The sequence below is a fragment of the Felis catus genome, chromosome B3 (assembly GCF_018350175.1).
Source record: "Felis catus isolate Fca126 chromosome B3, F.catus_Fca126_mat1.0, whole genome shotgun sequence".
NCBI classification, from domain to species: Eukaryota; Metazoa; Chordata; class Mammalia; order Carnivora; family Felidae; genus Felis; species Felis catus.
In genome coordinates, this window is record NC_058373.1 from 82,002,695 (window position 1) to 82,018,814 (window position 16,120).

At 40.2% G+C, this 16,120-nt stretch overlaps 1 protein-coding gene across 12 annotated transcripts in view; it reads left to right on the forward strand.

The window, feature by feature from the left end:
- AKAP6 (A-kinase anchoring protein 6) overlaps positions 1 to 16,120 on the forward strand; it is a 591,089-nt gene that overhangs the window by 303,540 nt on the left and 271,429 nt on the right. For all 12 annotated transcript variants that reach the window (XM_045059777.1, XM_045059778.1, XM_045059775.1 and 9 more), the window contains one exon: positions 8,964 to 10,730. In XM_045059777.1, the coding sequence (XP_044915712.1) occupies positions 8,964 to 10,730 (1,767 nt within the window). The remainder of the gene's footprint in view (positions 1 to 8,963; positions 10,731 to 16,120) is intronic.

Consider the following 16,120-nt stretch of genomic DNA (forward strand, 5'->3'; position numbering starts at 1 on the left):
AGGTTGGACCTAAAGGAGAAGCAGTATTAGACTGGGTAACAAAGGTAGAAAATCTTCTAGGCAAAAAGAATGGCATCATCAAAGATCCAGAAGTAAGAGAAAGAATGACAGTCTCAGAGAGCTATAGAAAGGATTGGAACAAAAAGTTTAAGGGACCAGGATTACCTATTGGGTAAGCAGAGGTCAGATTATGAACATGAAAAGTCATACTAAAACTCGTAATAAAAGAATTAGAATATATTTTAGGGAAAGAAAAAGAGTTTGGGGAATTCACATGATTAAATTCATGCTTTAAAAAAAGTCATTCTGGATGTAAGAAGTCAAATGGGTTTCAGAAGTTTACACAACCAATATATTTGTATTGTTTTGTACTCATATTAAGGGTAGTTTAAAGAGCTTATTGCTGTCACTTTTGATGCATGGCTTAAGAATGAAGACTGTGAATTTTAATCCAAGTGAACTCTCCTAACCCCAAATAAAATTGACATATGTATGGGAGCAAAACATTGTGCTAACTAAGCAGGGGCTGTGGTGTGTGTGTGTGTGTTTGTGTGTGTGTGTGTGTGTGTATGGATGTGTAGATAGATATGGTGTATAGAATCATAGAATGTGTGCATATACGTGTATATAGTCCCTTGGCTCTTGACATCCAGTTTAGTGCTCTACCTTTGGTTTTGTGGAAAATACATATTATAGAGGTTTACAAGACACATAAATAAGTAAGATTAACAGGTCTTATAATGAGTGTTGCATAATTTAGTATTAATGTTTCAGTGTCTCCAGCAATATCAACAACAACAAAACAAGTTTGTGCTTATTCTCATAAATGATTTATACTTGTTGATTATTGTTTTCATGATGATGCTCTTGCTGTAGCAAATTCCCTGCAGGCCCTGGAAGTTTATGAGAATCCAAATCTCCTAGGCTCACTTCTAGCTTTATGTCGTGTTCTTTGTTTTCATTCAGCTTTTGCTGCCATCAAGGCAGTGGGGGAGGTGATACCAACTTCGGTAGAGCCCTGTTTTAATCATAAGGTGATCCGTTGGTGTGTGTGTTAGTGCCCAGATGCCATCCCTCCCCGGTGCGATCCTAGGTGGTCCTTGATTGGGACTCTTGTGGTCCTGAGAGGCTATTAAGAATCCCAAACTGTCCAACTTTGCCCTAAATCTGGTATTCATGAGGTATATGTAATGAGGTAGAGATGAGAGTTGGGAAAGATTTTTCTAAATTCTGAAGAGCTCTATAGAAATCTACCTGCCATCTTCAATCTATATATTTTTGTTGTTGTTTTTCCTCCTTATGTGTTCTGCTGGCTCTAACATCCAGTATCGATCAGTCATCAGATCTGCCTACTTCTACTACTAGAGGGGGCATTAGAAAGTATTGGATCAAACCAGTTCCCTTTATATATTTATTTATTCATTAAATAAACATTTGCTAATCACCAACTCTTTGTTGTTGAGTGGGGGATAGAGCAGTGTTCTAGGATTTATTGTTATCATTGTTGTTGTTTTGTGGAATACTTTCATCATGTATTTGTGTCATTCATGAAGGGTAGCCCAGGTATAATGATGAAAAAGCCACTGAGGCTAACTAATTGTCACTGGCCACTGTTTTATGTTTCAAGTTTATACTAAGTAGTATCCATTATGGTTCTCGCAATGTGAGCTCAACAGTTATTTACATATTTGATTGGAAACAATTTAGTGCATTTTCATATTTGGAATTCTTTAGTTCTGTCATAAATATGCAAGAATATGTTGTGTGAGGGATAAAGGAACAGTGGATTCTCAGCCATCGGCTTTGTTGACATTTTTCTATGAATTGAAGCACTGTTTCCATTACCATCCTTCCCAAAGCAATGGATACCTGATCCTATTTGTTTGTGCCTCTAGTGTGAATTCCATGAGACCATTTCAAAGACTGCTTAGTTTTATTTGTTTCTGCCAGCAAGCACACTGGGACTGTGAATAATGGGAAGAGAATTGGGTTAAAATTCTAAGCTTCATCAGAATAAAGTCAGCTGTGAAAGATTTCTAGAATGAAGAAGGAAATGGCATAAAACAGGCTGATGACCTGGAATAGTAGATGTCCTTCCAGTGAAAGTGAATTCATTTTCTCTTTTTGTAAGCCAGTTGAGTTTCTGAGCCATATTAGAGGATAAGTTGGGAAGCTGAAAAAGTGGCAAGTTCTCTCTTTTCTGTCTTTGCAAAAACAAAATGTTAAGTTTAATTCTTGTATTTAAATATGAAGCAGACCATATTTGAAAACAAATTAACAAATGTTGTATTAAGATAAAACCAATCAAGTAAACAAATAAAAAGAGCAGGGCAAAGCTCAACATTGTGTAAAAATGTGTTGTACTGAAATTTTTTATATTTCAGATACTTTGATAAACACTTTATATTTATTGTTTCATTTAGTAAGGAAGGTAAGAGATATTAAAAATAGTTCCATTTTATAGATGGGAAAAATTGAATCTAAGAGAGGTTAAGTGACTACCTCAGGGCATAAATCTAGGAATAAATAGAACAAAGAAAACTACCTCTTAATCAATCTCTATTATAATAATAGTGATTCTTTCCTCCCTCTCTCCTCTGTCCCTCCCTTCCTTCCCACTTTCCTTTTACCTCCCCTAAATACTTATTGATTTCCTACTATCTGTAAGGCAGTAGGCAGTCAGAGATGAATGAGACCTGTTAGGAATCACCTTCATAATTTTGTTAGAGCCTCAAACAGTTCTGGAGGGCAGGCAAGGATGGTCCCAGTATTCTTATTTTACAGATGATACTCTTGTATCCATCTTACAGATGACACGACTGAGGTTGAGGTAAAATCACACCAGTAGTGGTAACTATGAATAATATTAACACAATAGCAAACAGTGATTAAGCCAGATGGTGTGGCACGCACTTTACCTAAATGATACTTAACCCTCTTTGTGGGAGTGCACTTATCCTTCCAGAGCACACACACCACCACCCTTTGTGTTCTATGAGCACTTGTCACAGGTCAGTTTATATAATGACAAAGTATACGCTAGATCTGAACTTCATGAGTGTTGGTACTGGATTATAATCATCTCTATCAACCACAGCACCTTATTAGAATCACTGTATATAAAAATCTGATGGGTTAAGTTGAATTAAATAATGAAGATAATCACTGCTTTAGGGATAGAAGACGGAGATACTATTTTAGGTTGGTGGAATAGGATCAATCTTGGAAATTAATCATTTGACTCATAATTTTAGCCTGTAGAAAATAGAGACTCTTTGAATTTATTCGTGTGTGTTTTCCTCTTGCCCACCAGTAAGAGGTCTGTGACTTTATATGTTGGTAGTTGAAGCATAACAGACAGCATGTAGTGAGATTAGAGGAGGAAGGGGAAGGAGGGGCATATAATTTTTTTTTTTTACTGTACCCATGGTTAAAACCAGTAAATTCTATTTCAAACTCTCTTCTCAGTAAGAACTCTAAATAAGGGCACAAAACTAACCCTGATGTGACCATGGACACTGATATAACTTTGGGGGCTTTTTAATAGGGAGATACTCAAATCTCTAAATTATGAGTATTAAATCTCATATTCATTGGTAGCAAAATGCAGTTGTATAAAAAGAAAATGTCTAAGAAGACATTTGGAAGAGCTTCAGTTAATCATAGGTGAGGAACAAAGCAAAATTTTTTGTTTTCAACTGGGGGCAGGGGAAGGGTTTTCTTGATGTCTGAGACCAGATAGAAGCCAGCAATAAAGTGAATAAATTATCCATCAATAAAGTGAATACATTACCATCTCCACAAAGCATAGGCTTCATCTGAGAAACTGCTTCATAGCATATTAAATGGAGGTATATTCGAGCTTAGACATTGCTAGGCACCCATGACACAACTCACGGCACTACGCAATTAAATGTGATATCTCTGAAGAAAAAAGGACAGTAAAAACAACGCTCATTCTTCCCCACCTCCCTATCCACCCGAGACTATTAATTACACACATTAGAAAACTGTCTGGGACGACTGGTCCAGAAGAAAGCAGTGGGGCTAAAAATATTAGTATTACTAAGCAATATTTTAGGAAATGAAACTCATTATTCATCTGCTCTGAGATACTTCAGAGAACTTTAAAAAAATGCCCTCTGCATGGTGAAATCTACGAAAAGTACTTTTGAGGAATGTTCTTAGTAACAAACTGTGTTTAAAAAATACCTCAGGTACATGCTTATCATTTGGTCTTTAGGGTATGAAATGGATACTCTATATGCTGTTTTTTGTTTTGTTGTTCAGGGAGGGATTTTTTTTTTCACATTAAAAGTGCAGCATTATTAAAAATAGTTACCCCTGAGTGACACTCAGCCATGAACAGAAATCTTGGCCTGGTTGGGAACAGGATGGGAGAGGGTTCCCTTTGGAGCACTAAGTGTCTTTGAGTATGGCATTTTCTTTTCCAAAGGACTGGCTAGGGAAGGGATCTCTAGGGGAAGACTTAGGAAAAGGCAGCCATACCCTGTTATCTGAGATGTGGTTTCATGCCATATATTCATCTAATATTTCTTGAGTACCAGTTATTTTTGAGCATAACAGTCTCCCTGATCTTAAGATACTTAAGACAGTATCTCAAAATGGAGACCAAATACTTTCCCAGGGCTGCAGTATTCTACATGGCCAGAAACAGGCGCCTGACACTTGTAAGGGTCTAATTTTTACCTGAACTCTCAAATTTCTTTTTCTCTACCCATCATAGAAACACTTTTACTTAAAACCTCTTTAACCTCACTGAAGTAGCTGCAGTGCTGTACTTTCATGACACAAATGATAGAAAATAATGCAAATTTCAACTAGTTAGTAATTTAAATACCAACTTATGGGATAGCTTGGGAACTTAACTATCATTAATAATACTAATTTTGTGAAGGAATAAGTTCTGAGTACTGAATTAAAAAATTTAAAAATACAACCTTGCTTTTATTTATTTGTTGTTTAGCTTATTAATTAATTTGTTTTTTAATTTATATCTGAGTTAGTTAGCATATAGTGTAACAATGATTTCAGGAGTAGATTCCTTAATACCCCTTACCCATTTTGAGCATCCCCCCTCCAGCAACCCTCCAGCAACCCTCTGTTTGTTCTCTTTATTTAAGAGTCTCTTATGTTTTGTCCCACCCCGTTTTTATACTATTTTTGCTTCCCTTCCCTGGTGTTCATCTGTTTTGTATCTTAAAGTCCTCATATGAGTGAAATCATATCATATTTGTCTTTCTCTGACTAATTTCGCTTAGCATAATACCCTCTAGTTCCATCCATGTAGTTGCAAATGGCAAGATTTCATTCTTTTTGATTGCTGAGTAATACTCCATTACACACACACACACACACACACACACACACACACACACACACACACCACATCTTCTTTATCCATTCATCTGTTGATGGACATTTGGGTTCTTTCCATACTTTGGCTATTGTTGATTAGTGCTGCTATGAACATTGGGGTGCATGTGCCCATGTGAGAAAGCACACCTGTATTCCTTAGATAAATACCTAGTAGTGCAATTGCTGGGTTGTAGGGTAGTTCTATTTTTAATTTTTTGATTAACCTCCATACTGTTTTCCAGAGTGGCTGCACCAGTTTGTATTCCCACCAGCAGTGCAAAAGAGATCCTCTTTCTCCACATCCTCACCAACATCTGTAGTTGCCTGAACAACCCTGCTTTTAAAATATTTTTTTAAATGTTTATTTATTTTTGAGAGAGACAGAGACAGAATGTGAGTGGGTTAGGAGCAGAGAGAGAGGGAGACACAGAATCAGAAGCAGTCTCCAGGCTCCAAGCTGTCGGCACAGAGCCCGACGTGGGGCTTGAACTCACGAGGCATGAGATCATGACTTGAGATGAAGTCAGATGCTCAACCGACTGAGCCACCCAGGCACCCCAAACCCTGCTTTTAGATAAGAATTTCCATATTACTCTCTTAAAAATTGCATAAAGTATGACTTTTGTTTGACTGGCTCATTCATCAGTGGATTTGTCTTCTGACTTTGTCATTTCATGGGCTTAGTCCAGGAATGAAGCATAAAAGCCACACAATTTCATTTAGATAATTATTGTTGAGATTGGCAGTTAATAATGGTTTCTCATTTTGTACAATGTAATTTAGCATAGGGATACCACTCATTTTGATGACACTTTCCCCCTCAATATACTTGATCAGTAAAACTAATAATATAATAAGTAGTAAGAGTGAACATTCATTGAGCACCTATCCATGTGCCAGACTTGTGTTTTGCATATATTATCTCCTTTAAAACTTACAACAGCCCTTGACATGGTTTATCATTTGCTTTTTACAGATGAAGGAAATGAGGTTTAGTGACATCAGGCTACTGGCTGATGGTCACATAGCTAATTAGTGTTGGAGCTAGAATTGGCTCTGAAACTTGGGCTTTTAGTCACTGGAGTCAGCTAAAACTACATAATCAGAGGAAGAAATTACATGAAGGCATAGAGATATATTCCAAAATATCATCATTCACCCATTCATTCATTTATTCAACAGATGTATCTATGAATACTTACTCTATGCACATCACCATGCCAAATGTTGCAAATGTTCTCGTGAGTCAGCCATTTTTCATGTGCTTGATACTCTCATGGTACTTACAAAATAGTGGAGAAAAAATTAATCAAGTAATCACAGAAGTATTTATTTATAGTTTGATGTAAATGCTTAAAAGAAAAACAACATAGTTTTATGAGAGCTTGTAAGAAAAAATGCTGACTTAGGTGGGAGTTTGGAATTTTGAAGAGGTGAAGCTTGGTCTGAGGTTTGAGGGGTGAGTAAGAGTAAACTAGTTAAGGGGTATTGTAGGTGGGAAATGTTCTTGACAGAGGAAATAGTATGTACAAAGGCCCTGAGGCAAAAGAAACGCATTATGTTCAAAAACTGAAAGGAGGGCATTGCGGCTGGTATAGCCAGGGAGGGGAGAGTGGCTTGAAAGAGTCCTCTACATGACTGTCCTTGGAAGGGTTTGGATTTTTAACCCAGCAGCAGGAAGCTAATAAAGACTTTAAGCATCACATTTGTAATTTGTAAAGATTACTCTAGGGGCGCCTGGGTGGCGCAGTCGGTTAAGCGTCCGACTTCAGCCAGGTCACGATCTCGCGGTCCGGGAGTTCGAGCCCCGCGTCAGGCTCTGGGCTGATGGCTCAGAGCCTGGAGCCTGTTTCCGATTCTGTGTCTCCCTCTCTCTCTGCCCCTCCCCCGTTCATGCTCTGTCTCTCTCTGTCCCAAAAATAAATAAACGTTTGAAAAAAAAAATTAAAAAAAAAAAAAAGATTACTCTAGTGACAATGTGGAAAACAAACTGGAGGAGGGGTTATGTCTGTTTAAAATAATAGCCAATGAATCAAAGAAAATTATGATACAGAGGTCAGAGTGTGGACTCAGGGTTGGAAGGCCTGCATTTAAGGCCTAGTTCAGCACCTAGTTACATACCTTCTTTTGGCTTAGGCTCCTCCTATATAAAACAGGGACAATGGTACAGGCCCCAGAAGAAAGTTATTGCGAGGATTAAATGAAAAAGTGATAGTAGTAATCAACCATCCCCACTTACAGATGTGGAAGCTGAGGCTTAGAAAAGTTAAATGAGGCTTATTAGTATTTATCTGAATGTTGTGGGTACCAGTAAGGGGAGTAAGAGATAAATGCAAGGTGAAGGTGGGAAGGGAGAGAAAATTTCCAAAAGTAAAACAAACAAATGAACAACAACAATAACAACAACAACCAGTGCAAGGTCCTAGAATGACCAGATCTTGGGATAACCTGGCTGAAAGGACACAGGGTCCAGCGGCCATGTGACCTCTGCCTTCGGTTTGCTCACCCAGTTCTTCCTCCAGCAGAAAAGAGGCCTGAAGGGATAAATGACCCTCCATGTTTAGTTTCCTTCCTTCATCTCCTAAGGGGCTAGATTAGACCAGGCTTTACTTAGCATGGTAGGCATCACAGGATTCCAGGGCCCTTCTGTCTTCAGCTAATCATCCATCAAAAATCTCCCTGTTTGTTGTGTGATATTAGAAACTGTATTAGTGATGACACAAAAGCCTTAATCACATAATTAAAGATTAAAAATTAAAAATACTTGTAAAGCTATTTGATGGCATAGGGGGGTTTCAAATCAAACTGGGCTATCTTGAATTATAAATAACAAGGGAGAGAGGCATTTGGTACCTAACACACACAAATGGGAGTGGGGGCAAGAAATGCATGCCGAGAGAGAGAGAGGACAGGGACTGAGATGGTAAGGTTTTAATATTCATTACTCTTCCCCAGGTTTACCTGTGTCTACCTTCAAAAGGGTGGGTACAAACAGAAGCTGGTCTTGAACTATTTCTGTGATGTATGCAAATCATAGTTCACCTTCCTGTGATTTGTGAATATGACAAATATATATGAAAGATGTAGTTAACATGTCAAACTTAGTGTAATTAATTATACCACTTAAAAATATTTATCGGGCATCTTCTATAAGCTAACCACTGTGGTAGGTGCTAGAATGATAGCAAGGGGCAAAACAGATGTTCATGGAGATTTTACTCTTAACGTTACTTGGTTCCAAGAATATCATTACATAAGGCATTGCATAAAAAATGAATTATTCAATGAACGGTATGCTATTTTAAAATAGAAAGTTAAGGCAATAATGGATATTTTTGGCTTGACCTTGACCATTTCTATCAAGGCTTTATTCTCCAGATTAAAGGAATATCCAATATTTAAGAACAGGATACTATATAAAGCAATATAATTGATTAATATGCCTTTCTGTATGTTAAACCAGAAGAAATTGAGACAGCTGCATTTTTGACCTTTACAGTGGACTCTGCTGAGATTTCATTTGAACAGCAGTTGAGTGTAATTGATGTTGCATTTACTGAAACTGTTGCCCTTGTCTGTTTCAGGGCCGACTTGATTCTCTAACAGAAGTGGATGACTCAGGACAGTTAACTATCAAATGCTCTCAAAATTACTTGTCCCTGGATTGTGGTATTACTGCTTTTGAACTGTCTGACTACAGTCCAAGTGAGGATTTGCTCGGTGGCCTAGGTGACATGACCTCTAGCCAGGTCAAAACCAAACCCTTTGACTCTTGGAGCTACAGCGAGATGGAAAAGGAGTTCCCCGAGCTCATCCGAAGCGTTGGGTTACTCACGGTGGCTACTGACCCCGTCCCTCCCAACTGCAGCGAAGCAGTCAGGGAGGAGAGGTCACAAGTATCTCTTTCAGCAGATGACAGAGGTGGATGCGAGAAAAACAGTGCTTCTACTGTCGAGGAGCCACCAGGCTTAATGCCCGGGATGTCATCTTCAGGGGAAGCTCTGACAAATGCTGAACAACCCCCTTCTGAGGCTGTGAAGCAAGAATCCAGTTCCTCCTCCCAGCTTGGGGCAAAGAACCAACAGCCTCTGCCTTGTGAAAATGCAACTCCCAAGCGATCCATCAGAGATTGCTTTAATTATAATGAGGACTCTCCCACGCAGCCCACATTGCCAAAAAGAGGGCTTTTCCTTAAAGAGGAAACTTTTAAGAATAATCTGAAAGGCACTGTTACAAATAAGCAGATGGCTGATCTCAAGCCTGAGTTGAGCAGAAGCACCCCTTCTCTGGTGGAAGCTCCTGACAGATCCAAGCTTTGTCTGGTGTTACAGTCTTCCTACCCCAACAGCCCGTCCGCTGCCAGCCAGTCATATGAGTGTTTGCACAAGGTTGCAGATGGGAATCTTGAGAACACAGTCAAAAGTCACATTAAGGAAATATCCTCCAGCCTGGGAAGGCTTAGTGACTGCCATAAAGAGAAACCTCGACTTAAGAAGCCACACAAGGCCCCAGCAGAGGTGCCTCTGTGCCGAACACCCAAACGGGGAGCCGGTTCAGGCAAGCAAGCCGAAAACACGAGGAGCTCAGTAGTGTCGAATGGGATTCCTTCAGGTACTTCCAATGCCACAGAGAGGCCAGAAACAGACTCCGTTTCCACATCCTCACTGGAGCCGTGTAACCAGAGAAGTTGGGATGCTAAATTGCCAGTGAGGTCAGAGACATCCAGTTCACCACCTCTTACTCAAAGTAGTGAATCTTCTGCTGGCTCAGACAGCATCCTGTCTCCAGTGCCCCTTCTTTCGAAACACAAAAGCAAAAAAAGTTACTCCTCCTCCCCAAGTCACGTCACCAGGAACGGTCAGGTCGTGGAGGCCTGGTATGGCTCCGACGAATACCTGGCACTGCCCTCACACCTCAAGCAGACAGAAGTTTTAGCTCTGAAATTGGAAAACCTAACAAAGCTTCTGCCTCAGAAACCCAGAGGAGAAACCATTCAAAATATCGATGACTGGGAACTGTCTGAAATGAATTCGGATTCCGAGATCTACCCCACGTACCATGTCAAGAAAAAGCATACGAGGCTAGGCAGAGTGTCTCCCAGCTCATCCAGTGACATAGCCTCTTCACTGGGAGAGAGCATGGAGTCTGGCCCCCTGAGTGACATTCTTTCTGACGAGGAGTTGTGTATGCCTCTCTCTGGTATGAAAAAATACATTGATGAGAAGTCGGAGAGAGCTTCATCCTCTGAGAAAAACGAGAGCCATTCTGCCACAAAATCTGCTTTAATTCAGAAACTGATGCAAGATATTCAACACCAAGACAACTATGAAGCCATATGGGAAAAAATAGAGGTAAGGTGGTCTTCTTGACTTGAAAGAGTTCCTCTATGATCTTTGGAAATAATGCTGGAAAAAGGTCAACCCCTGCCCATCACCATCATAAAAAGTGTAGCTATTTTTCATAATCCTGATTCCCCGAAGATAGAAAAGAAAAAGCCCAATGATCACTGCACTGTGGCAGAATGTGCATCATTAGGAACGACCCTTGTCAGTGCATTAGCTTGGTGTGGCGCTGCTTGGTGCAGGAATCTCTGTTGATATTGGTGACACCCATCATGACTCCTGGTGAATGGTGGGCCCCCTTGAATGGAACACGAAATAAAGCAGAACGGCAGCTGTGCACAGACCAGTACCTCAGGAGTATGTGAATGGAATATTGTAGTTGTCCTCACTGCTTTTTGATTGGTTTGTTCTAACCCGAGAACAGCTTACCATTCCCAATGTTAGCTCCCTATAGAAATAGACCAGATGTTTCTAATTAGGGGGGAGACCTTGTTTTTCTTTAGTCTTCCTCCTCTTTGAGGCCCCTGGCTGATCACCACGCTCTCTGCACTGTGTACCATCCATGGGCTCTGAGATGAGGTGGGGGTGATATCTTGGATAAATCTGTACTTTTAGAATGGACTATTAGATGAAGTATTTGAGGACAGATGTCAAAATTCTCTGGACTGAGCTCCATAATTTAAGCTGTGATTTAAGACACTGGATAAAAGTATAGTACACATGGACAGGCTAACCTGGAGGAGGAAAATGAAGGTGCCTAAAACAAAGGAAGAGTTAATGTCAATAGACAATAATAACATATATTAATGATTATTTTTACTAAGAATTTATATATTCAATCCTCACAACATCCCTATTGTATGGTTAAGGAGACTGAGGCTGAGAGAGATCAGGTACCTGCTCTAGAACCCATACTTATTAACTAAATGCTCCCATGCCTCTCAGTAAGGAAGTGATCAATATATACTGCATGCAAATACCGTAGTATTGGAAAGAAGAAATAATATCAGTGGAGTTAGGATTTGCCTGGGGCGTTCTTGTCAAGCGCGAGAACTTCAGTGGAGTTTTGAAGAGTATGCCAGGATTTAGACAGAGAGGACAGTGGGTATTTCAGGCAGGAGGAGCATAAACCAAAACACAGAGGTGGGAACTGGGAACGAGCATGTTTATGGGGGGTGGGGAGGTACAGAGAACTGTCCTGACTGGAAGGTTTTAAACAGAAAGCAATGAAAGTTCCCATATATGTAATAGACCTGGTTGCTACAAGGCCCTGAAGACCAGAGCAAGGCAATTAGAATTTCCTCACCAGACACCTATGGAAACTTCTCTGAAAGTGAAGTTACTCCTACGGTGAATAGTAATATAAGCCACAACAACTAATAGTTCCCAGGCTCTTATTTCATGCTTGGCTCTGTGATACGAGCTTTATGTGCTTTATTCTGTTTAAGTCATAGGAGGTAGGACTTTTTTAGGTGAAGAAGCTAAGGCAGAACAGATTAGAAAATTTGCTTTAGGTCTCATAGCTAGTAATTACAGAGTAAGGATTTCAACTCAGAGGCACCACACTTAAAAGCAGTGTGGGCCATGGCCTCCAATAGCCTTTCTGGAAGATTTAGTTGACAGGAACAGGAAGGAGGTCATGATAATTGTGATGGTGACCAGGGCAGAGATACTGGCCTGTGGCAGCCAATCTGAGGGACTTCTGCCTTGTGGGACAGGCAAGGGTGGGGAGGGCTGTTGAAGGAAGTGAGCTGGATCCAGAAAACTGGCTCCAGGCCTTGCTCAGTCATTAAAGCCTAGAGTGGCCCATGGCTAATCATGTTTCATTCTGGGTCTTGTTTCTTCTTTTGTAAATAGAAATGTTTTAAGCAGATAATGGCTACAATACCAACTTACAATGGTAGCACATTTTGTTTCCATTATTGTGTAAGGATGAAGTCAAGTGTTCAGCCTCTTCCTTCCTCAGAAGGAAGCATTTGGATGGGTAGCTGGCTTGAGGTGGAGGGGAGGCAGGTAATTTAAAAAATAAATACACTGATGTTGATTATATGATAAAACTGTTAAGGGAAAGTGTCTTGTAGGGAGCTGGAAATTTTGTCCCAGAGTTGGGATATGAAGCAAAGGCTGAAAGAAGATTAAGACCCTTGGTCAGTCTACCCTCCCTTCCCCCTTCAGTGGGGCAGCTGCCAACCCCCAGGTCAGTTGACCTAGGATATCACATTCCAGCTTTGATCTACCTGTGGGCCCAGAGAACCTTTTTCTACCTGCAAATGTAACATAGTAACAAGGGTGTTAACCATCCTCTTGGTACCAGGCTTCTACTAGGCACTATCCCTGCAGTAATTCTCTCATAGGATTCTCAAACAGCCCTACAGCATAGATTTTATTACCCAAAACGGACCACTTCTTTTTCCCCCTTGTGCTCCCACTCTGGTCCTAGCCACCATCATCATCTTCTGTCTGGTTTACTGCACTAGTCTCCTAACCGGTCTGTCTGCTCCCATCCTGCTCCCATTATGGTCTATTTCTAAGACAGCAGCCAGAATGACCCTTTTAAAACATAAATCAGATCATATCATGCCTCTGCTCAAAACCCCAAACAGTTCCTGTCAATTGAGAGGCCCCTGATTTCCTCTCTGACCTGATTTCCAACTGTTCTTCCTCACGGTCACTTCACCCCATTCCCACTGGCCTCCTTGCTGTTCCAGGAAGGAACAAGCTGGGCATGCCCCTACCTTTAGGACCTCTGTCAGTTCCCTCTGCCTGCATCTTTCCATCAGATGCCCTCATTTCTAATTTTGTTAACCTCTTCTGTGTCTACTGAAATACCAACTTCTTAAGGGAAGTCTACCCTTACCACCTTTTAAAAGGTGTCCCCTGAACTGTTTTATTTTTTTCTACAGCTCTCACTGTATTCTGCCATTTTATTCTGTTTAATATGGTTTTTGTTTTAGTATGTTTACTGTTTCCCTTGCTTGAATGAGAGGTCTGTGAGGGAAGAAGTATTTATCTGTTAAGCATGCTAATGAATACAATGAACTTATAACAGTGCCTGGTACATAGTAAGTGCTCAGTAAAGACTGAATTCATTCGAATGAATGAATCCCATTTTAGAGTGGCTGAATCTGAATTCAGAGAGATGAAATCACTTTTCCTAGACTTCCCAGCTAGTAAGTCATGGAGCAAGTCTGCAAGCCCCATGTGCTTTACTCTATTCACTAGATAAAGTCTTGAGAATAGATGAATTCCCTGAGAAAATGAGGATAGATAGAGAATAGAAGAGGGGTGATAACTGAGACTCAAGTTGTAGCCCAGCTATAAGGCAGGAACAAAGAATAGGCCCATCTGTAGGGACCAGGAAGGGACAGAGAGGATTCTTGGGTGTTAAATAAATGGATGGAGAAGGGATGTGAGATGGATATTAGCTTTGTTCTCTGCAAAAGGGAGATTGAGAAGAATAATAACAGAGAAAAAAAAACAACCCTTAGATTTGGTTGAGAGTCAGTGAGGACCTTCGAGAAAAATGGACTCAATGAAAGAGTAGAAGTAGAAGCTGGAATACAGATGATTGAGAAGTGAGAGAATCATTCCTAATAGCTCAAGGAACTAGGTTGAGAAAGCAATATGAGACAAAAGACGATAGTTGAAAGTAAAGTCAAATAAAAGTTTCATTAAAAAAGTAAAGCTTATTTGAAGGCAGAAAAGAAAAGAGAGATGGAGGTGGCTGGGAGGAATGTGTAAATGTGGCACACACTGAACCAAGAAGGGAGGGAGTGTGCAATCTGTGGGGAGAATTCTGGCCTGATATAAAAAAGTTATAAAATGCTGAAGAATGTATCCTGCTTCAGACTCCACCCTTATCAAAGGGAAAGTGGGGTGTTTCCTCCTCCCTTCCCATCCCGAGTTCCCCTGCCTCCTTTCTGAGTCACACAGAACACAAGGTAGAAGGCACATAAAAGGCCACTAACAGTCCAGGGATTTTATGGGGCTGTGATAGAATCCCTGGGACAACACCCGAGTGACAAGTGTCCCAGATGCCGTTTAGGTTCCTGTCATTCCCCACCCCTCACATTTGGGTCCTTCTTAAAGTGGGCTGGTTTTGTGAATGTGAAAAATTTCTCTTTATTTTTTATATTCTGTAGGAAAATTCATTTCTTTGAATAGATAATGTATTCACATGGCTTAAAAACATATATGTTTAAAAATATCCAGTAAAGAGTTTCTAGATAGTTCAGTCAGTTAAGCATCCAACTCTTGATTTCATGATCTCAGGTCATAAGCTCACAGTTTGTGGGATTGAGTCCTCATTGGGCTCTGCACTGACAGTGTGAAGCCTGCTTGGGATTTTCTCTCTCAATCTCTCTCTCTCTCTCTCTGCCCCTCCCTGTCTTGTGCTCGCTCTCTCTCTCTCTCTCTCTCTCTCTCTCTCTCTCTCTCTCTTTCTCTCAAAAACAAAATATCCAGTAAAAAACTCTCTATCCTTATTCCACATCTTGAGTTCCCACCCCATCAAAGGTGATCATTGTTGTTTTGGTTTATATGTCCTTTAAGAAGTGCTTTATACATATACAAGCAAATGCAAACATATTTATTAAGTGATATTTTAAAACCTAAGAAACAAGTTGCAGCCTGTTCTTCTCTGCAAATAAAAATTTTTCTGTTAACTAATTCTGTGAGTTCCTAAGGGATGTCCCTTTCCCAATCTCTCAGTGGGAGTTGAGGGAATTTTGCTGAGACATGGTTGATCCTTCCAGAACCTACTGTGTGGATGAGGTAATTGAGCATTTCAGGTCTGAATGTTCACCTCCAATAGGAGCTTCTCAAGGTGTAAAGTTAAAAGTGAAAAACATGAGTCAAGTTATTGAACCAGACCCATTCATTGCAAAACATTTAAGAAATGTTCAAAAAAAATTTGCTGACCCCTGCTCTAGAGTAAGGAAGAAAGAAGGGAAATGATTTCTTATCAGCATCTACTATGTGCCAGGTTCTGATATAGGTTCTTTCATTTAACTTGTATGACAACCCTGTGGAAGAGCTCTTATTGGTCTTGTTTTACTGATGTTGGATCTGAAGCTCCAATGCTAATGACTTGCCCAGGGTCATACTGCTGCTAATATGAGAGCTGGGATTCCAACTGAGATGCCAGGACTGACCTGGTTTTCTCCTGCAGATATAGTCCAATGCCAGGAGAGTTAGACAATAATCACATACCCAGATAAAATCTATTTAGAAAACCCACAAACCACTACTAGATTCATAAGTGAATAGCATGACTTCTTCCTCATGACCTGACTAGAAATGAACTGCCTAATGAGTAGTCACTTGTTTAAGGTGAGCAATTTTGACACCAGATTAACAGCTATATGATTTGCAGGAGGGCTGGGAGAATGCAGTACAGT